Here is a 22271-nt window from a genome sequence, read left to right as displayed (position 1 = left end):
TTTATTCATTCCAATTGTTTTATAAAATTTTTCTTTCTAGTTTGCGTTTTAACTTCGAAAATAAATGCAATCGATGCCGATATAAGCGAAGTATGGAAATCCATTTTAAATCGATTTTGATGAATATGAAGTGAAAGTGAAATGTAGAAACTAGCTTTAACATACATATCGAAAGTTGAGACGGATAATGTCAAAACTCAATAAGTGTCGATTTTGAATAAGATCGATATTAGAGTTTGCAGGATTAAGATCTAAATTCGTACCAATTTGTGTGACTCAATCTGCACAACTAGCTAGAGAGCTTTCAAGTATCAAATACAACTGTTTTATGCAAATTTTCTTTTTTAATTTCTCCCGAAAAATCGTGTTGTGCCACTACCCGTCTTAAAGTTCGATATGTTATTCATTTCATTGTGAAACTCAAATTCATTTCTGACATATTTAATTTCTTTTTTAAATTTACGTGTACCAAACTTCTATATAAAGTTTTAAAAATTTAAAGACCTCCAACAAAAATAGCAAGTTCGTGCGACCGTGTCGGATGTATGTATGTCGTACAAATTATTTTTTTTAGAGTTCCGCCATATATCAGATTTTTAGTATAATTTATGTACAAGTACATACATATACATACTTACTTTCTGTGTTAGGTACATACATACTTACTTTTAATAGCAGCTCTTCTAAATCTCCTGTATAAACTCTTAAAAAAGAACAACCCTTTCTTCCAACGACTCTGGTACTGCAACCAAACTTCCCAACAAAAACACCACAACTCCAAAAATAAAATAGAAATATAAAAAATAAAATAAAACAAGTGTATGTATATATGTTTTGTGTTTTGTATTTAAAAATGTTTGTCTTAGTTTGACTTTGTATATATTTTTAACGGTTCTTTGTTTAAATTAAGAATTAAAAATAGAAACTATTATCTAATAATAAGAAAAAAAACAATCTACAAATCATTTGCGTTTTTGTTCTCATTTTTGTTTTGTTTGACGATAAGATAAATTTTCTATAAATTAAAAAAATCATAAGTAAATAAAAATAATAAAATTATAGTAAAATAACGAATTAAAAAAAAAAACGAACTAATTCAGTATATCTCTCCTCGAAATTATTTATAATCGAAAATTTCAATTAACTATATATTTTGTTGGTTTTATTTATTTTTTTTTTAAATATAAATTTCTTACGAAAAAAATAATAAACAAAAAAATATAATATTAAAACTACCACTATAAGTAATTAAAACTTTTTTCTCATCATCTTTATTATCATCTCAATAATTTTGTTTTTTGTTTTGTTTTGCTTTTATTTAATAGTTGTAGTTATTATCATCAATTTTATTATTATTTTTTACTTATTTATTATTTATTTTTCGGTAGCATTCGTTTACCTTATTTTTTAATATTAATTTATAAAACACTATTTATAATTTTTATGTTTATATATAATATACCATCAGATAGTCTATAAATTAATTTAATTTTTTTTTTTTCATTTTTGTTTAAATTACTTTTACTTAAACGTTACATTTTTTTGTTTTGTTGTCTTTCAAATAATTTTTTATTTATTTTATTTATTACATATAGCAAGGATGTTTTTGTTTATCAAAATTTTTCAAATCAAATATTAAATTACAAAAAACAATAAAATAAAAATACTTTATTTATAATATTAAAATTGTACACTAAATGTTAAAAATTTAATACATTTTACACAATTTTCTAGGTTTTTTTGTTGTTTATTTTTTGAGTTTTTTTTTTATTTGCTTTTAAAATGTTTAATCTTAAATACTTATTCTTTTGTTTTTGTTTGTTGATGGTATTTTAATAAATCAATTGTTTTGTTTAAGTCTAAGAGCTAAAACTTACATAACTAATTCGATCTTTTTGTTTCTTATTATTCTCATTAAATAAATTACTATTAGTAGCATATGTGTTGTTTGATGTTTTTATTTTTTTTGTTAATTTTTTTGTTTGTTTTTTTTTTAATCTTAAAACTATTTACCCTTACTAAGAGAATTACGTAGTTATGATAATTTTTTGTCCACATTGATAAAAACTTCGACTTTATTTTACGGCATTCAATATTTTTTTTTTTTTGTTTAAAATTACTTTTCTACTTTTGAATAGAAAATTCTGATTTATTGCAAATTGTTTTTGTATTTTTTATTTTTTTTAGAAACATTGTGAATAATTTGAAGTATGTATGTATATTTATTTTTGTAGTACAATTTTCAAGTATTTTTTTTAAAGAACTTGAAAAATGTGAGTTAAATTTTTAAAAATACATTAAGTTTTGTTTTTTTTTTTCAAAAGAGATCATTTTTTAAAGTATTTTCGATCCCAATATTTACAAGATTATGAATTTTCCGTTTTGGTATGGTTTACTATTTAAAATTTATAAACATTATAAGAAATATTAAATTTATATAGTTTTTTGTTTTTCTTTGTTAAATTGGAGAACGAATCGGTTTTACTAAACTGGTCTTTGTTGTATGTTTGTTTTTTTTTTTTTTTGATAAATCAATGTTTATAAAAATATAAAAAAAAAAAACGAAAAACAGTCACGTTACAAGCTTTACATACATTATTTACATTTACACAATTGGATTATTCAATAAGTTGCCACTATTTAAAGTTTTTGTTTTGTTAGAGTGCTTTGGTGTTATTTTGTTATTGTTAATGAGTATGATAATGGGTTTTGGAGGAATGAGGTTTACGAAAATTGATTCAAAATATAAACAGTACAGAAATTTTAAACTACTTTGAATTTCTTTTTCATTTACTAATTGGTAGTGCTTGGCTAAGCAAGTCTGAAAACTTGTTGTTTTGTTTTCTGATAAAATGAAAGAAATTTTTTATATAATTTTGAGTCCATAGATGGTGTATAAAGTCTAACTCAATATTCAAGATTAAAGTATTTAAGAAATAAAACTTCTGAATTTATGGAAAGCTATTTTTAATCAAAGTTTTCAACTATCCTTAATATTGAGTATTTTTATTTTGGGCTTTTATGATCTGTGAATTTTTAAAACATTTAAAAGACTAATCCATTAATTTTCCCGACGTTTCGTTTTACGCCAACATCTTTAGGGGGTTTTGATATTATTAGACTTTAAATACAATAACAATTTTTTTAGAACATTTCTTTTTTTTTCTAGATAATTAAATATACTCAATATTTATAATAATTATAACTGATCAATTAATATTAAAATTAAATCCATAATAATTATGATTAATTAAATGAGTTTTAAAAAAGTTGTTGAAGAAATGATATGTCAGAAAGGAAATTTGAACAATTAAATTTCGATCCTATCATTTTATTCCCCTTTATCCTTTTATTCGGCGCTATTAGCTCGATGTCGAGAGAGATCATAACTCTCCCACATGTCTGCTTTACACTAGAAATCCGCCTGAGGTCATCAGATAATGAATGACGATGAATGAAATGAAAATCACATCGATTGGGTATAAGAACAGTACAAGTACTGGATTTGTATTGAACTTTTATGGTAGCTTTGTTAAGCACGAATGCGTCTACTCATATTGCTCATACAGCATCGGACAAAACATTTGCAACAATTGCTCAGTTTCGTTAAAATTTTAATCAATACTATAACAAATTTTTCACACTTTTCGAAAGCTCATTATTTTACGAAAATAAAATTACATAATTTTCAAAATAATAATAAGTATTAAAGAAACTACACTAAATTGTAGGTATTGATTAACCTCATATTTACATGCGACAAAACAATTGCTACTTTTAATTCAACTACAAATAAATTAAAAAATAATCAACATTTAGTGACAAAGATTTTGTTTTCCATCACGGGCTTTCACCAACGAGACATTGATTCAATTAAATTTTGTAAAATAGTTAGTGGTATTTTATTCGAAGCCATATTATCGGCTTCTGCAATTCTAACATTTTCTCAATTGAATTGCGTTTGACGATCTTGGACTGATTTTCTTTTGGCTTAAAATAGAGTGACAGCAGTGGGCAATCCATAACTGTAATATTGTCATCATTATCCCTGTTTTTACTAGACTTTCTGTTTTGCGTCATTGTTGTGCTGAAAGACCCAACAAAATAGCGTTACCCATTCCACAAAGTGCAACAAAATAACTTCTAAATGAATGGAATGACTTTAACTCCAAATGCATTTCGCAAAGGTAAAACAGTTTGGCTCATTTGTTAAATGCCTTTGTATCTTTTTTAGGATACTCTTATAAAAATCGCAGTGTACATACATATATCTTCTATTAATTTTAATATTTTTGGTGAACTTTGTATTAACTCAGGCTATAAATGGAGGTTTTTGGCTGGATATTGCCCGACAATTTTCCAAACCCAACGGTCTATTGAAGACTCCAGTCTCTCGAGACCTTCGGTAAGTAAACGTACCTTACACTTGAATGAAAATATGAAACAAGTTTCTTGGAAGGAATTTGAGATCAAAAAGGTTATTAATTATCAATTTGTTTGATAAACAATTAACTTCATGCAGAAATGAGATCTATTATGAGTGATTCCATTTAAAATCACATCACGACCAATTAAAATTTTCTATCTTTCTATTCCTTCTTATTAGTAATTAGTGCAATGTAAGTTTAAAAGCTCTAAGGCCTTCAATGTAGACCACCAAACATAAATCAGTTACCTATTGTGTAAATTCACAAACGCATCACTGCAGAGATGATTTGCGATCATTCCTGTAGCACGTTCATAAACGCAAATAAATAGCATCACTTAAAAGTCAATCGTTCATTATTGCAAATTTTGGATAAACTGATGCGCAAATATCAAACAAAAAAGCATCAAGAATTTTCTTGATAACTTGGTGATGCAGACGCGATTTGGAGTAAAAATGAAGGAAAAGGACAATGAAAAGTATTTAATCAAATTCTAAATTGTTTATAAATGAATAAATTTGAAGAAATTTAGGGAATATTTTACCAGCACACAAATTAAACAACTAATTGAAAGCAAATTAATATATGAAGGTGAATTTATTGGAGGCAGAAAATCGAAGTCAGTATTTTGGAGGAATGTTGTGGAGGAGATAAAATGTGAGGCTCCAGATTTTAATTATAACAAAGAGTTTTTATTAGTACATTTCCATCATTAAGCAAAAATTGTTTTTAAACGTAAAACTTTTTGTCGATCAGCATCGCATCGTCATCAGCTGAGCAACGATCAGCATCGCAAAAAAGCAGTGATGCGTAATCACTACCAAAAAATTTGACGTTTGTGAATTTACCCATTAATACACCATGATTTGAATTTAACCATTTGCAAATTCACAACCCGAAAGTGAAATAAGGTACTCTGCATTTTGGTGAATACCATTTTCTGATTAAATTCAATTAACTTTGTTTCTGCTTTTTGAATTTGGTCTCTTTTCAGTTGCCTTTGCCACTGCATCTGTGTTGGTCCAATTCTTCACTCTTCTTAAATGGAAAATAAAAATACATCCTCTACATTTATATTCATAAGTGTTGTGCTAGGTTTCCATTTTCTAATGACTGACGGACGAAATACTCATTCAAAATTTGTATTAATATAACAGGGATCGAGTTATATTCTCATACACAAATTCTTCTTTCTGCAAATTTAAATGGATAATAGGCCCTTTACTGAAGAAAAAGATATACTTGGGCCTTTTTTCACATTCTGAAAAAATTTAAATTTTATGAAAATAGGCTAGATTTGAACTTGGAGCGTTTATAAGTAATCGGTTTTACCATTTCACCAAGGGTGTCTAATCATATAATCAAATAACGTCACATTAGTTTTACTATACAAACCGTTTTATAGTTTAAATATGTACAATTTATAATTTACAAACATAAGTAGACCCTTCTACCATCTTCTTTGGACTCAAAACTATTATTTTTTTAATTTTAAAAACAAAAGGGAATGTGATATTGAGAACAAATATTTTTTTTAAAAAATGTTATAAGAACACAGATAGATAAAGTTAATTCGAAACTTTTTTGTTTTGGTTTTATTATAACACGAGACACCTAAAGGACACCTACATATATTTAGAAACAAAAAAAAAAATTTTTTAACTTAGAAAATAAAAATTTACAATTTATATATTAGAAACAACCCATTTGTTATACCCTTTTGTAATAAGGCTCTCTCATTTTCAAAGTGCAGCAGCATTAAATTCCATTATCACATTGGCAGCAGACATCTGTCAAGATGTCATAATCGACTTTACAGCATCGTCCATACCTGCTACGCAGCTAAAATCTGTAACCTCGTCAACATTGCTCCCCGTTGTTCCAACATCAGTTCTGCCACCACTTCCACCATTAGTGGAATTAGACATAACCGATGATGTTGGCGAATCAACCATCATATTGCTATTATCTCCAGTAGCATTTGGTCCTCCGCCACTGATCATACAATCAGTTGGATCTTGAACACCACCATCTGCTAAAGCACAATGTGAACTAATAGCTCCTGAACTTTGATGATGTTGACTGTGTTCAAGCATACTTTCGCTAAGAAACGATCCCATCGAATGATCTAATGAGAAAGTTAGCGAGTCTCCTTCACTGTTTTGCAGATTCAATATACTATCGATGGCATTTTGAACATGACGACTAATATCATCATCGAAATTCGATGATAAACTTCCACTACTACCTCCACTAAGATTGGCTTGACCAGCAACACCCATGCCCATGGCGTCCAGCAGACCAACTCCATGCATTTGCGAGTGATGCATTTGCTGTAGATGATGGCGCTGAAACTGCACATGTTGTTGTTGTTGTTGATGTTGGTGAAGATTAAGCATTTGCTGAAAGCCACCAGGGCCGTTCTCCACATTCAACGCAGAATTATGCTGCATGCTGACAGCATGTCGAATCAATTCACCGGTGGGGTCGTGTAAACTGAGTAAATCTGGATCTACTAATTGTGCGTCATCCGATTTTGATCCAACAGTGAAGCACATTTTCTTCAATTCCTGATGAGCTTGATCAAGTATGTCACCGTTCCATTGACGCTTGCGTCCATCTGTTGAATCGGTACTTCCATTAATCATGCCGTGCTGATCCTGTCCTGAAGTGGACATGAACTCATGGAATTGGGCTTCCATGGTTTGCATCCATTGCGGATTGTTAGACAATTGAATCTGATGTGTCTGTTGCTGTTCGACAAAATTGCACGAGCTCGGCTGTTGTTGTGCCCGTCGTGGGGCAGCTCCTTGAAGATATGGAGAAGAGCTGGCAGTCGGTACAATCAAGTCACCAGTCCAAGAACGAGTTTTATCCGATGGGACGCCTGAGGAACTCTCACTTCCTACGACTGTTACTGGATTGAAGTTTTGAGGAGTGTGGATGACATTACAATTGCTGGCAGCTGCCGGAGATTGTGATTCGCTAAATAACTCTTCAAGGCCAGATTCGACCATATCTTGTGTTGTCTCAGCTTTGTCTACAACAGGAGATTCGCCAAACATCGCTTCCAAGCGATTCTCCACTGATTTACTACCCACAGACTCGGGATTGAAGAATTCCGATAGGTGTTCAATGGTATGGGCAGTCTCGTGCTGGTCTTTACCATTCTCGAAGAGCTCCGACAAATCCTTGGGACTTGTGGCATTCTCAAAGATATCAGCCAGCTGAGTGGATGAACTTTCTGCACGAGCAGCTTGACGCTGTTGTTCAGATTTCTTTTCGGTAATTAAATTTAATTCCTTTTGGATGCACAACCATTCATCACAGGATTCTTGCTTTTTGTCCGGTTCAAATGGTGTACTGGCGCCGCCATTGTTGAACGAACTATTATCAGAATTTCCAGTTGTGGTAGCTGGAAAGCAGTTAACTTGAAAGTCAGATCGCAGGTCACTTAGGGGAATTTCTGCTGCACGACTATTGGATTTAAGATTGTTAAAGGCACACGATGATGATGATGAAGATAGAACATTTGTATGGATATTTTGGATTTGCAGTGTTTGATTTGTAATTTGTTGTTGCTGATGCGGCTGATGTTGTTGTGGCTGCATGGCATGGTGACCCTTTTTCATAATGAAACTCGGTGTTATTTCGGATTCAATGTCAAAGTTTTCGATAAACTCTTTCTTGACATCATCAATGTCCTTTTTGATTCCATTGAAATGGGGGGTAACCGATGCGGCAGACATTTTGCTGCAAGGATAAAATACCTGATCCTTTTCGTCCTTTTTAATTATGTTCATATTGGAATATTGTTTGAGGAAGGACGATTGCAAACTGTTATTAGCACAGTTGTTCGGCACTGGTGTTAGCCGACGTTGGAAATTAAGTTTAGATCCATCACCAAACTCAGATGGTTCTGATTTGACTTCGTTTTTAATTTGACTATTACTGCTGCAGCTACTATTGCTGCTGATAAGTTCGAAGTGATGTTTCCATTGTGAAGTGTTGTGATGTGATTGTTGTTGTTGTTGATGCTGGATGGGAGTGGAACGACTAGAATCGTTTGATTGGTTGTCAAATTCACGTTTGATTGGTTTGAAACTGCTAACAGCACTAAGGGGATTCGATATAACACTATTACTGTGTGTGAATGGATTATGTTGATTTTGGGGAAACGCTTCGGCACGCATATCGAGCAACTCTTGTTGTAGATCCTTAACAAGTAAATGATTAATTTGGCACATCTCAGAGGTACTATGATGACGCTGCAAGAAAAAAGAACAAATATTTAATTTATGATGGTTACGATTTATTTAAGTGAAAATATCTATATGAGGACTGTCTTGAACAGGTTAGGCAGAAATTGATATGGCTGATGGGCTCACGGAGACTACTTATAAGAATTTTAGATTTGTGCAAATACGGAAGACGATTTCTTTGAAGGCATTCCCAATAAATGATAGCGTAGCTTACGAACTTTATGCATAAATCAACAAAAGCGTACTAGTAATAGTCATGTTACGTCGTGAATACTATATAGACTACATCAGAGCATAGACCAAAAACAACAACCGTCTTTGGAGTTATTAAAAACTATGACCTTATTGAAAGTGTTACACTGGGGTTGTTGGTTGTTGCTCGAAGAATGTGTATGGTTGGATTAAATCAGATACAGAAAACGAATTATAGTGGAGTATATCTGAGATGCTATTTATTTTAAATAATTGTATGGCCTGTATCGAAGCAATATTTATCATTTGGTCTTTCAGTTTTTCACGCATGAATTTAAATTTTGGCTTATTTGTTGATCATCCCAAGCCGGTATGCGAAAAAGCCGGTAATGGTTCGAGAAGATTTTTTGAAAAAAAAAAAAAAAAATAAATAATTTATTCGCAACCATTACTGGAATTGAAATACCCTTAATATGCCAAACACAGTGCGAGCTTCAGGAAAATAGGGAGGGATTCAAAAGGAGAAACCGATGCACATTAGTTTTAAAGCTCTGGACATTAAAATGGCAGGGAAAAACAGAGGCGGGTAATATATTCCACATTCGTGTGGTGCGGCTAAAGAAAGAATCTCTGTATTTGAGGGTACGTCCGAAGTTGGGCTCAAGGGTAAACTGATGAGTATTCCTAGAAGCGCGAGTATTACGGTTAAATTGTTTCAGGGGAGGAATGCAACTAGCTATTTCATCTGAACATTGTTTATAAAAATAGCGATAAAACAAGGAGAGTCGGTTGTCTAGGGACGCAATTGTCTCAGTTATTGATCTATCATCTATCATTTTGAAAGCACGTTTTTGTATTCTGTCCAAAAACTCAAATACGTTATCAGAGAAAAATTCTATCACATCACGTTTTTGAGATATTCCCGTTAGAAAATCGAAAATGCCACTTTTTACTTTTTATATATGGGATGTGATTGACTATCACAAAGCAAAACTTTGAAAAAATGAAGGTTTTGATGAAGTTTTGGTATGATTCCATACTTGTCTTGCTCAAGTTACGTATATGACATTAAGTTCGCAGATATTGGCACAGTTGTTGTAACACGGATTGCGTTAAGGGGGGAAAACCCTCTGGACTACAGCTTTTTCAATAATTTTTTTATGAAAAACTGAAAGCACTTATTAAAATTTTTAAAAGAACAAGATCTTACTGACATTATTAAGTATTATTACAATTTTTTTCAAATCAAAAAATAACAAAATGGCGGCTCTAGAGCCCTTCAAAGTTGGCGCCTCTAGCACAGGTCCAGGAAACCATCTTATATCAAAAGGGAATTTTTTTTCTGTTAGATGATATTAATACGAATTGCATGAACCTAAAATTATTTTTTAAAAATGAAAAATAAAAATTAGAAATCAAAAAAACGAAAAAATATTTACTGTACAAATTAAATTCAACTTTTAGGTTCATGCAATGGCCAATGATTCAAGGAGTAATTTGCTTCAATTTCAAGTCGATAGCTTCATTAGTTTTTGAGTTACGTTGCACGGCGCGGAAAAAAATGTGTTTCGAGAAAAATGCGTTTATAGTTTTCGTTTTTGTACAGTGGTAGGCTCGGAACGCATGGGTTTCGGGACTATCTGGGGTCTTTTGAGGCTCCATTCAAGGCTAAGACCAATAAAATTGTTTCTTCGTTGATAAATGAAATTTTTAGAGAAAAAAATAATAATGCAAAAATTAAAAAATTCCAGAGGGTTTTCCCCCCTTAAAGATCAATAGATACATATATTTACCCAATAAATATTATCCAGTGAGTAATCACACCGTAATAGCTCTTTCATTTATAATTGTATAGAACAGTTAGGTTCGAGTAAATTTTTTTAAAATATCTTTTTATATAACTCCATCCTCTACAAGTGATTTGCATGTTCACATCATTAATAAGAATAACAAGGAGCAAACCCATGTTTTATGACTATGTCTAGACAAGGCAAAAATGTTCGAATTTAGGCGCCAGTGTTTGGCTCCGAACAGAATCAGACAGATTAATTAATAACAGATGTGTTAATTGATTGCCGCCACATTTCTTTATTCTTTTTAATAAAATAAAAGAAAAAAAACCCAAGATACAACAAAATATCATCTTACCATTGAATCAAACACAAGTAGTTTTTTATATTTTGCAGCAATATCATTGAATTTATCTTCCAAATGCAGCGCTGTATTTTCAAACTCTATTTCCTCTTCACTAGGTATTTCTTCGTCATTCTCATACATACAATGGTATCTACAAGAAAATCAATATATTTATTATATCGTTCATCAATAGATTTATAAACAAAAACTTCTTACCTAACCAGCCGTTTTACAGCTTCTTCTTTACTCTGAAATGGATTGACGTAATCAGGATTTAAGCATCCATGCTGATCAACTTCCAATTGACGAATGAACCTATATTTTTTTTTTCGTTTTTGATTTTTTTTATGAAAAAAAAGGAAAAGAGAGAAAATTTTATTAAAGAATGATTCTTTTAAGTTAAAACGATTTCAACTTTTTGAATAACACACTCACAAAGATAGTCGGGCAACTTTCGGTTTGGGACTCTCTATTGGTACCGTACTCGCACATGAAATGGCTGTGGTTGTGGTAGATGTTGTTGTCGACGAGACTGATGGCGGCGCGACTGTAACACTTTGAGCCAATGGAATTAAGCTACAACTTTGTTGCTGTTGTTGTTGCTGTGGATGTTGTTGTTGTTGTTGTTGCTGCTGCTGCTGAGGTTGGAGTTGATTTTGGAATTGCTGTTGTTGTTGTTGCTGTTGCTGCTGCTGAAGATGTTGTTGCTTCTGTTGCTGATTCAGCGGAATAATAGTTGTTTTCAAATCAGTCTCCATTTTGGTACTAACCACTGAATTCATTTGTACTGTAGTCGATGTTGCTGTAGTTACAGTTTTTGGCATTTCATTGGCTTGGCTGATATGCTGCTGAATAACACTCGCTTGTGGATGGGTCTGCTTTGTTATTTGTATGAATTGTTGTTGTGTGATTTGTTGCTGTTGTTGTTGTTGCTGTTGTTGTTGTTGCTGCTGTTGTTGTGGATGTGGAATAGTTATTGTGTGTTTGCCATCTTTTGATATCGATATCACATGTTGTTGCTGTTTTTGTTGATGTTGCGTTTGTATGCTTATTTGTTGCTTTTGCTGAATAAGTTGTTTATGTTGAGTTTGTTTATTCTGCTGTTGCTGCTGTTGTTGTTGTTGATGATGTTGCATAGGATAGATGTGAATCCTTTGAGTAGAAGAGGAATTCGATGATGACGGTGAGGGAGTCGTCACAGTTGTGTTGTGATTATTTGGCTGAACAATATTCGCTGGTATAGTTTGTCCTTCCGAACGGACTATCCCAATGTTATGAGGAGCCGTTGAATTTGGCGGGGATACTTTGTTATCAAAGTTTCCCGCACTTTTTTGTGATTCCGATACAACTGGAAGTGGAGTCAACGGTGGTGGTTGTTGTTGAATTTGTTGCTGCGGCTGCTGTTGTTGTTGTGGTGGCTGAATAGAAAACGTTGGTTGCTGAATCAATGCAAAGCTACCATTCTGACCTGGCACAAAGTTTCCCGGTGTCGGAATTAGCTTTCCCGACGCCAGAATTCTTTGCTGTTCAATAAACAGACCCTGCAAAGCAGTATAGATGTCAGCATCGCTCATATTTTGCAAGTTATTCAAAGAAGGCAGTGGTTTGCTATAGATCGGATTGTGCGTATCCAAATCAGTTGGTATATTCAAAGTTGAGAGCAAAGATTTGTTTTGCATTTTTGCTGACAACTGCTGAATATGCATTTGTACGGTTTTCAGCAATTGTTGTTGTTCCGGTGTAAGCTGAATTGTTTGAACCCGCGATACCGTAGTTGTTTGCTGTGACTGTTGTTGCTGCTGCTGTTGTTGTTGCATCTGCAACTGCGGTTGCATTTGTGTTTGTTGCATTTGATGATTTTGTCCAACTGTATTGCCAATTGGCATAGCTTGTGCATTATTTTGGATTTGATTCGTTGCAGAATTTGTTCCAGCCAATGATGGTGCTTGCTGAAGATGCTGTTGATTTGGGAGATGCTGTTGTTGTTGTTGTGGCTGTGATGCTGTAGCTGGGCCCTGATTCATTAAGTTTAAATTACTAATATTGCTATCATTATTACTACTGCTGATACTGTTACTGGTTAAATTATTACTGTTTGAGTTACTATTGCACTGGTTTGTTGAGTTATTTAGATTGACACTATTGTTATTACGATGTTGTTGCATTGGCGCTGTTACACCAATTAACTTTGTGCCCGTCGACGACTGGCTCTGAAATGGATGAATCATTGTTGTTTTGGCAATATTTGGCTGGACTATCTGCACAGGATTTGTATTTGGTTTGACGGATAAATCCACTTTGGGCATCGGCTTGACAGCATTCTTCGGTGGTGCATTATTCGGCTCAAGGCAGATCTTTGGTTTACGTGGCTTTGCCTTCTTCGGTTTTGGTTCCATTTTTGCCTTACTCTGATCGATTATTGGGGCGACATTTGCGACTTGTTTAGCAGGCGGTGCTTGAGTTGGTTGTTGTAAAGGCTGTATTGGTTGATGTTGCTGCGGGTGGACAATTTGTTGCTGCTGAATGCGCGGCACTGGAGCAGTTGAAGCGACAGGTGTTGTTGATGTCGTTTGTTGTTGTTGTTGGGTTGTGCTACTATTTTGATTTTGATTATCGTTGTCAAAGTGAATCTGACCTTGGGATAGGCACTGGGCCAGTTGTTGAGCATTTATACCCGCCGGAGCTATAATTAACCTTTCCATGGGACCAAGGGAGGCTGTTGTTTGGCCAGGATTGATTTGAGTAATTTGATTACTGATGGTGTTGAGGCAAAAAAGCTGTTGATTGGATTCCACTTTGGGCAGAGCAACAAACTTTTGGTTATTTTGATTGACCATGAATGAATTTTGTTTCTGTTGTTGTAGTTGATTTTGTTGTTGTTGCTGCTGTTGTTGTTGTTGTTGCTGATTTTGTTGCTGCTGTTGTTGTTGTTGCTGCTGTTGTTGCAGATTTTGTTGCTGAATCGATGAATTTTGAACATGTTGTTGCTGTTGATTCTTTTGCTGAGAGTTTTTATTGTTCGCCTTACTTTCAGAGCCTTTCTTTGGTTGTTCAACCGTTTGTGCTGTTGTTTGCTGTTGCTGTTGTTGTTGCTGCTGCTGAATATTTATCTGCAATTGCATACCACCAGATTTAGTTTTAGTCACTGTTCCTGTAGCCATTTGTTGATTGTTATTCTGTTTTATGGATGGATTTCCAGCCATAACAAATGGAGTCATTTTATTTTTCTCCAGAGTATTACCACCAACACCCGATGGTTCGTTTATTATTGTCAGATTTGGTAGAGCTCCCTTCAACAGAGCTTGGAGAATCCATTGCGATTGCTGATCTTGCGGCGAATTGGGGTCATGCCGCAAGAGAAGACGTTCGCAATGCTCGGTAAAAGCAAGACTTAGACTTCCAGTTAGTTGTGGAATTAAGGCCGAAATAGCTGTTGATACATTGCCTTGAATTTGTGGAACTTGTGGCATTGTTTGTTGTTGTCTGGTAGTTGCATTTGCTGTTGCATCTGCTAATGCTTTGGCACTGGCTTCTTGTTGCTGTTGTTGCTGATGTTGTTGTACCTGCTGTTGGATTTGTTGTTGCTGCTGTTGATTGAACACAATTTGTTGTTGCTGTTGTTGTTGTTGCTGTTGCGGTGGGTGATGATTGTGATTTGGCTGTGTTTGTTGTGTGGACTGACTGTGGCTCCCTATTTTAACGCCAGCATTGTCGAGAATTGGCATTATTTGTATCTTATTCTCAACTGTCCCGGCAACTGGAGGCTGATTTTGACCTATTGATTTTGTTGTATCAACCTGTGAAAAAAAAAATGAGTATCAAGAAGACAGATATTGAAAATATTTCAAAGAAATGTACCTGTGATATTTGAATATTGCCGATTTGGCTAGGAACTTGACCTACGGACATTATACTCTGGTTATTATTGGTGGTATTTTGTGCTGATACAGTTGTTGTTGTCGTTGTTGTATGTGCACTTGCGGATGATGCCGCCGCTGCTGCTACGGCCGCTGCTGCTGCATTGGCAGCTGCTAAAGCAGCTTCAACTTTTTTGCCATTTCGGCGAACTGCCGGTTTGCGGCGAGGTTTGACTGTCGCCGTTGTTGTCACAGTTGGAGTGGTCGTTGTCGATGTCACAGATGTTGTTGCCGTTGTTGTTGTTACATTGCTTACTGGATTCTGGTGATGTTGTTGCTGCTGTTGTGGTTGTTGTTGTTGGGTTTGTTGCTGTGGTTGTTGTTGCTGCTGTTGTGGTTGCAGCTGTTGTTGTTGAAGCTGTTGCAGCTGCTGTTGCTGATGTTGTTGTTGAACATTAACTCCACTCACAGCAATCAATTGATTTTGAATCTCATTTATGCGTGACTGAATTGTGCCAGTATTTCTCAAAATAGGATTCATTTGTTGATTGGATGTTACAACAGTTGGGCCAGAATTAGTACCACAAGTGGCAGTGGTCATTGAGGAGTTTGTCAGTGCCGGAGCAAAGCTATACGTGATCCCCTGATTTGCTGACATAGTTTTTTGACCTTGTTGTGTGGTAAGATGGATTTGGGGCTGCATTTGTTGTTGTTGCTGCTGTTGTTGCTGAATCTCTTCTGCGGTGGGTAGTCTTGGAATTGATATAGTATACGGTTGGGATGAATCATTCTGATCGATTTTAATCAGAATATTCTGTCCTGGTTCTATGCCATTTACATCGACTAGATTGCCAGCTTGCAAGCGTAATTCAGCTTGAGGTTTTGACGCATTATTATGCTGTTGTTGCTGCTGTGAAGCAGGAATTGAGAAAGTAAAGGGAACATCGTTGTTTTGACCAGGAATCGATATCATTATATCGTTGGTTTGTTGTTGTTGTGGTGGTGTTGATATTTTTGGTTCCTCTTGTTGTTGTTGAGGTGGTGGTGGTGGTGGTGGAGCCGGCGCCGGTGGATCATCACACTCCATGAAATCATCATCATCCTCCATTATGCCGCACAGTTTCATAACATTACCGAGATCGAGTTTTTGACGTGTTACTGCTGGGGCTGGAGATGCTTCTGTGTTGTTGGAGTTGTTCGAGAGCGCTGAATTCCTACTCGTTGCATCGTTTAGGTTGTTGTTGTTTTGAGGCATAGTCGTCGTTGTTGTCGTTGTTGATGAGGAGGCCATCATTGCGATGGAAGTAGTTGTGGACACTGGTGTTGGTTGTTGTTGTTGCTGTTGGACTTGATTCTTTTTCTTTCTTGGTTTAGTTTTTCGAACCTTGGTCTCGTGAATGGGAATCTCATGCGGCTTCGTTTGTACTTGTTGTTGAGCACCACCAGCAACATTTGCGATAATATTATTCACATGTTGCGGACTGGACATCACATTTTGCAGCGTCACTGGGGTAGGATTGCGCGCTGGTTCGGGCGTTACCGATGGCAACAACTGCGGCTGAGGAGTTACCGCTGGCGATGCTATACTCGAGAATTGTATATTTTGCGAGGGTATGACAGTTCCCGTTGCCGACATCTGCAAATCGCCCACATGTTGCGGCGGAGGAGATTGAAAGGCTGCTCCTGCTGCCGCAGCTGCAGCAGCAATCTGCTGAATATTTGTGCTATTCAATTGATTAAGATTGATATTCTGATTGAGCTGTCCGAAACTGGCTAGACTCTGCTGGAATTGGGTAGGCAACTGCGAGAGTATCTGACCATTGAGACCATTTGGCATTTGAATTTGAGCGAGGTGGTTGCCGTTAAGTTGAAGATTCTGCAGCTGCGCTGCCACACTTTGACCGAGAATGTGACTGTTAATGAATTGCTGAGATCGAGGTGCCGCTGACGCGGAGGCTAGAGCTGCATGCAGACCAGTCAGTTGCGTTATAGCTGGCTGATTGGAATTGGTCTTGATGGTTTGCAGATTAGCCGTTTGCTGAATGAGATTTGCCTGCGATGAAACAATGAATGTCGGTGTCGTTGCCAACTGCATAGCACCATTGGTGTTCAGGATTCTTAGGAGTTGTTGCGGCTGTTGCTGCTGCAATTGTGGGCGGGTATTGTGAATGACCAGAGAAGGTGTCGCCAACTGTGGAGTTGGCGGCCGAAGTATAAGTTGAACACCCTGTGGGGTGTTTTGTTGAACTAAAACTGGCATTTGATTGAGCAAAAGAGGCTGAGTGTTGAGATTCCCCGTGGGTAGAATTATTTGTTGCTGCGTTGACGACTGCGCCGTCGCATTCGCATTATTTACCGCATTATGCTGCTGCTGTTGTTGTTGTTGTTGTTGCTGCTGCTGTTGCTGAAGCTGAGGTGACTGTGAGATCTGACCTTTTATAAGTTTATTATCATTGGTCGCCGATTGAGGTTTAGGTAGAATCTGTTGTGGGGCTTTTGCTGATTTGGTTGTTGTTTGGTGGGCCACTGCATGCAGGACTCCACCAGCACCAGTCGACGAGGTGACATTTGCCAGATGCGAACTCTGGGCCATCGATGTAGCCAAATTGAGTTGTTGCTGCAGTTGCTGTTGCAACTGTTGCTGCTGCTGTTGATTGACAGCATTTTGATGGTGGTGGTGCGTTTGAACTGTGGCGGTGCCCCTGTGGTGTTGCTGTTGACTATTTTGTTGTGCGATCAGTTGCTGCTGTGTTGTGGCAATCAATTGGGGTGATTGAATGAATTGAAATATTTGATTGCCAGCAGCGCCGACCATCGGAAATTGTTGCAACATTTGTGGCGGAGGTGGTTGTGGGGTGGGTGGTTTAATGCCACTATTATTACCAATCGGACTGGCTATCGGACTTTCCGATGTCAAAGGACTACTGCCGGGATGTGGATGGTTTTGATGATGTTGATTGTTATGATGTATTTGATGCTGCTGTTGTTGTTGGTGACTATTATTTAAATTACTGCTATTATTATTGTGAATTATCGATGTGGGCACGTTTGTGGCTTTTTTCGTTTGCCCTTTTGGGCTACTAGCCACATTTGCTGTCGCAAACGAATTGGATGTATTAATTGCTTGTGTCTGCCCCCCATAGCCAGTGAATCCTTGTGATGTACGTTTATTAGCTTTCTATAATAATTCAATAAACACATGTTAATAATTTTTGTATTGTAACGAGGTATTTTAAATAATACAAACCTTATTTAATGAAATGTTATTGGATCCAACAAGAGTTGTATTGAATTCATTGCCCGTAACACCAATGACTGTTGTTGCAGCCGCTGGTGATTGCGAGGGACTTGGTTGGAATACCACTGTGCCAGCATTTGGGCTACCAGTTGTATATTGGTGGATTGATTGACGTCTGCCAGGCGTCGCCGCCTTGCGTTCCTTAAATTAGAAAAAAAAAAACATGTTAAATTTTATAATGATTGAACAATTTATTATAGGTAAAAGCATGGTGAGTCTGAGGTTCAGAATATTGACGACATATAGCACGTTGAGACGGATATTGTTCCAACTAAGAAAAACACGATTTTTCAGGAAAAGTGTGATCAGATAACCAAAAACATTGAATCAGATTAATTTAGTAACGGGCATTCTGCTCTCTAGCACCGAGTTTTGAAGATAGAATCATGGCATTTGGTACAAATGGAGATCTTGACCTTGCGAAAACCAAGAGGACTTATTTTATAAAAGGGAATACACTGAAAAATGTTGAAACAATATGTAGCAGGTTGATAAAAACTGTGAGTTTTGCCACCTACTGACGTATGCAAGGTATCTAATGACATCAGAACCGATTTCTTGCTTCAAATGACTCGTGCTTAATATAATTATTGCATAGCTGAAATGATGGATCAATTCACTATCAAAAATCGGTTGATGAGCATTTTGGGCTAGTGATTCTAACGATATTTGTAAAGGAAAGTTTTAGTGCAGTTCACAGCGAAAAGCGTTCGTTATCAAGAGTCATAAATTGTTCTCCTAGTCTAAGATTGCTGAAACTGACAAAAGTTTTCAACGCAATGAAAGACCTCAAAAATATACTCGTACTACGAGAAGAGTAATGCAAGACCTCTATAATGTTTTTACTGTTAGTAATAACTGAGAAATTATTATTAACATGAGCAAAGGTAAGGTATACCAAAATAAGTATACAAAGGGGTAAACTTTTACTGACTAACTCAAAATCTGGTCATACTATTTTGTTTTGAATTATAAGACTTTTGTTCGGGATGTCAAAAGCAAGCTCTGTGGAAAAAATTGAAGCATTTGACTGAAACCATACAAATATTGCGGGGTCCTTTAAAAAAAGGGTACGACATTTTGACATTGTTGAAGAAAATGCCGATATGCGATGCAAAATGCTTGCAAAGAGATGCGATTTGGTGCTATTAGATTTTTGGAAAACAAAATTTGTATGATAGACAGATAGATAGATAAATTACTTTTATTTTCTTAAAAAAAGTAGTTATAAAAACAAGATTATGCCAGTTTACAAAATAAATTCGGAAAATAACTTGTTAAAGTTGTCAGTCAAGTCATTGTTTTACCATTTACATTTTGGCTTAGCTTGAATTTAAGTCAATTTTATTCATTTACAATTAATTTGGTATAATTAAGAGAAAATTTTAAGAATTTATAAAGATTTAAATAACATTTGCCATTTAATATTTGAAGAAATTCATTGCGATCAATTGTTTCGGTTACAAGAAATACTCCCCCATATGATTTGACGAAGTGGAAGGTATTCTCGATAGCATCAAAATTGCACAACGTGCATAAACCAAAATTATTGATTTAATATAGCTTTTTACGGCTTTTAGTCCAGTCAAAAATTTTGTGTTTCGTCCCGGTGGAGCTCACTTGGACTCATCATTTAACTTATCGTTAAAAATAAAAAGAAAGGTAGGCCTAAAAACTCCTGGTACAAGCAAATGCAAAAACACCAGCATTCAGTTGGCCTCAGAAACGGAACAATACAAAACCGGGAGGCTTGCCGCCGATTTCTGAGGTCAACCCGGCGAACCCCACAGGCGGATCACTAGTGTGAAGCAGTAACGTGGGAAGGTTATGATCCCCTCGACATCGAGATCATAACAGCGCCGAGAAAAAGGAAGAAGAAGATGAGTCAAAGTGAGCTCTACCGGGACGAAACGCCAAATTTTTGTTTGGACTAAGGGCCGTAAAAAGCTATATTAAATCAATAATTTAACAAGTTCAATTAAATATTCTTCTACTTTACTGATTTCAGTAAAACCAAATCCTTTTTTTCCAATCTCCGTCTTCTTTATAAACCAAAATTGTCATGCTGAAATGCCCTAGTATTAAAATTAAGAAGCCCACATCGTGTTCTTAAGAGCAGCCTTATCATTTCTCGTGAGTTCGAGGCATCTGTAAAGGATAGATTGCAGTATTCTTCATGGAATTGCGATTGTAATGAATTGCGATTGTATACATCTAACTCAAAAGCAAGATGATGATCTGCCACTTTTTTTTCAGTTTTTGTATGTGTTTCTTTGATTACGAGTAATATTTGCGGAAAGAAGGACTTTATAAGGACACTTTTGAAAACAGAGGACACTTTACTGTCTTCTTTAAGTAATAAAGCACAGTAACGAAAAAGAGAACTGTCCTCTCTACAAAAGGACGGATGGTCGATACTGTATCGATCTAATTTAAAATCGACACATTCTGAGTTGTGACATTATCCGTCTCAACGTGCGATATGAGATGTTTTTACTGGAAGACCTAACTTAAAAATATAGTTTTTTTTTATGTAAATCTTTGGCTTACCTGCTCCTGAGTCGTGTTGGTAATTGTATTGCCAGTTACCAATAACACATCTTGAGGGAATGGTGATATCGACGGTGATGGCTGCAAGCGTGGACTGGCTGAGACAGAAGGCGATGGACTGGGTGTTAAAAACGGACCCGGAGGAGACAGTATTCCTAAAAAAAAACAAAAACAAAGAAATTTCGTTAATGATTATAAATAAATTAGGAGTCAGAATAAGTATATTGCAAAGAAGTTTAATTTGGATAGTTTTATAAATTAGGTACCATTGCATTCCATGTTTTAAAAAATAGCAAGACACAAAGAAACAATGATTGTTTGAAAATACAAACAAAATTAAAGGTTTGAATGAAACAACAACAACTTGAGTGTGTTAACACTAAGTTTATTAGCATGTATGCTAAAATTTACAGGAAATTAGTAAGTAAACAATTTGATAAAAGCAATGTGCGATTGCAATGAAAAATGCAACGAACGTCAATCATTTTTGCAATGTGCAAAGGCAAAAAGATGTTCAAAAATGCATCCCTGTTCCCTAAAGCCACCACGATTGGTACATCCAAAGATACTCTGTATAAAGATCGGAAGATTTTCTGTCAGATCGATTAATAGAGTTTCAGCTATTTTACCCTCTTTTGTATTTATGTGTGCATAAACATACACACACCTCATTTATGCCCATCTATTCATGGGCATACAAATACAATAATGAAACATACATACATAAGGGGTTTAGATGGTGAAATATAGGAAAACGAAATTTTAAGTACCCTACACATCACGAATGTTATTTCCTTATTAGGGGTATTCATGAAACAGTGTAAACGTGGTAAAGTGTTAATTGTGTCAACATTTTGTATGGGTTTGACAGTTCGTTTACCACATTTTCCATTTTACCAGATTTACCCAGAGTTTACATCGTTTCAGGAAAACATCTATTAGTTATACTTTTCAGTGTTTAATTTAGGTATTGATAATGATCAAAATGTTTTCAATAATTTTACTAAAAATTAAGTTAGGAAATAATAATAGTTTTTTTTAATATTGATCAGGTAAACGTCATTTGAACAATGTGCTACTAGCTGCGTTTTATTATGACCAATGATCCATATAGATCATGATTACAAAATAAAACGATCTGGATTAAAATAGAAACAGATTTCTATTTTCATTTCTTTTTCACCCATATAAGTTTATTCTCTAACTTATGCTCCATTGACTTAATATATATGGACTGCTAGAAGCATATTCAGGTTGATTCCACTTGTTTCTTCTTGATACTAGCGCCCTAAAAAAAAGCGGAGAATAAGTGCAACATTTTTGACGAAGTGCGAAAGGAACAAATATAGAAAAACAGAGAAAGCACTACCTTTTAACGACAGATGTCATTCACTAAAAGTTTCCTCTTTTCGCCGTCTAAGGTTATACCGCTAGTAGAGCTAGAAAGATGTGGAATCATTTTTTTTCAATTTTTGTATGGAAAAGTCAAACGACTAGCAGTCCATATATAGTAGGTCAATGTTATGCTCTATCTCTTATTTTTCTTCCT

The 22271-nt window shown here is 35.3% G+C and overlaps 1 protein-coding gene across 1 annotated transcript in view; it reads right to left on the bottom strand.

Moving 5' to 3' along the window:
• Positions 1-5990: 5990 nt before the first annotated feature.
• Positions 5991-22271, bottom strand: part of LOC129917069 (uncharacterized) — a 110474-nt gene continuing 94193 nt past the window's right edge. The window contains exons 2-8 of the mRNA XM_055997383.1: positions 20723-20877; positions 18122-18313; positions 14876-18052; positions 11453-14814; positions 11234-11332; positions 11030-11168; positions 5991-8695 (exon numbers count right to left, since the gene is read on the bottom strand). Of these exons, the coding sequence (XP_055853358.1) occupies positions 6221-8695; positions 11030-11168; positions 11234-11332; positions 11453-14814; positions 14876-18052; positions 18122-18313; positions 20723-20877 (9599 nt within the window). The 3' untranslated portion in view covers positions 5991-6220. The remainder of the gene's footprint in view (positions 8696-11029; positions 11169-11233; positions 11333-11452; positions 14815-14875; positions 18053-18121; positions 18314-20722; positions 20878-22271) is intronic.

The sequence above is a fragment of the Episyrphus balteatus genome, chromosome 3, assembly GCF_945859705.1.
Source record: "Episyrphus balteatus chromosome 3, idEpiBalt1.1, whole genome shotgun sequence".
NCBI classification, from domain to species: domain Eukaryota; kingdom Metazoa; phylum Arthropoda; class Insecta; order Diptera; family Syrphidae; genus Episyrphus; species Episyrphus balteatus.
Note: the sequence above shows the minus strand (reverse complement) of the source record. Positions and strands in the feature narration are given on the sequence as shown.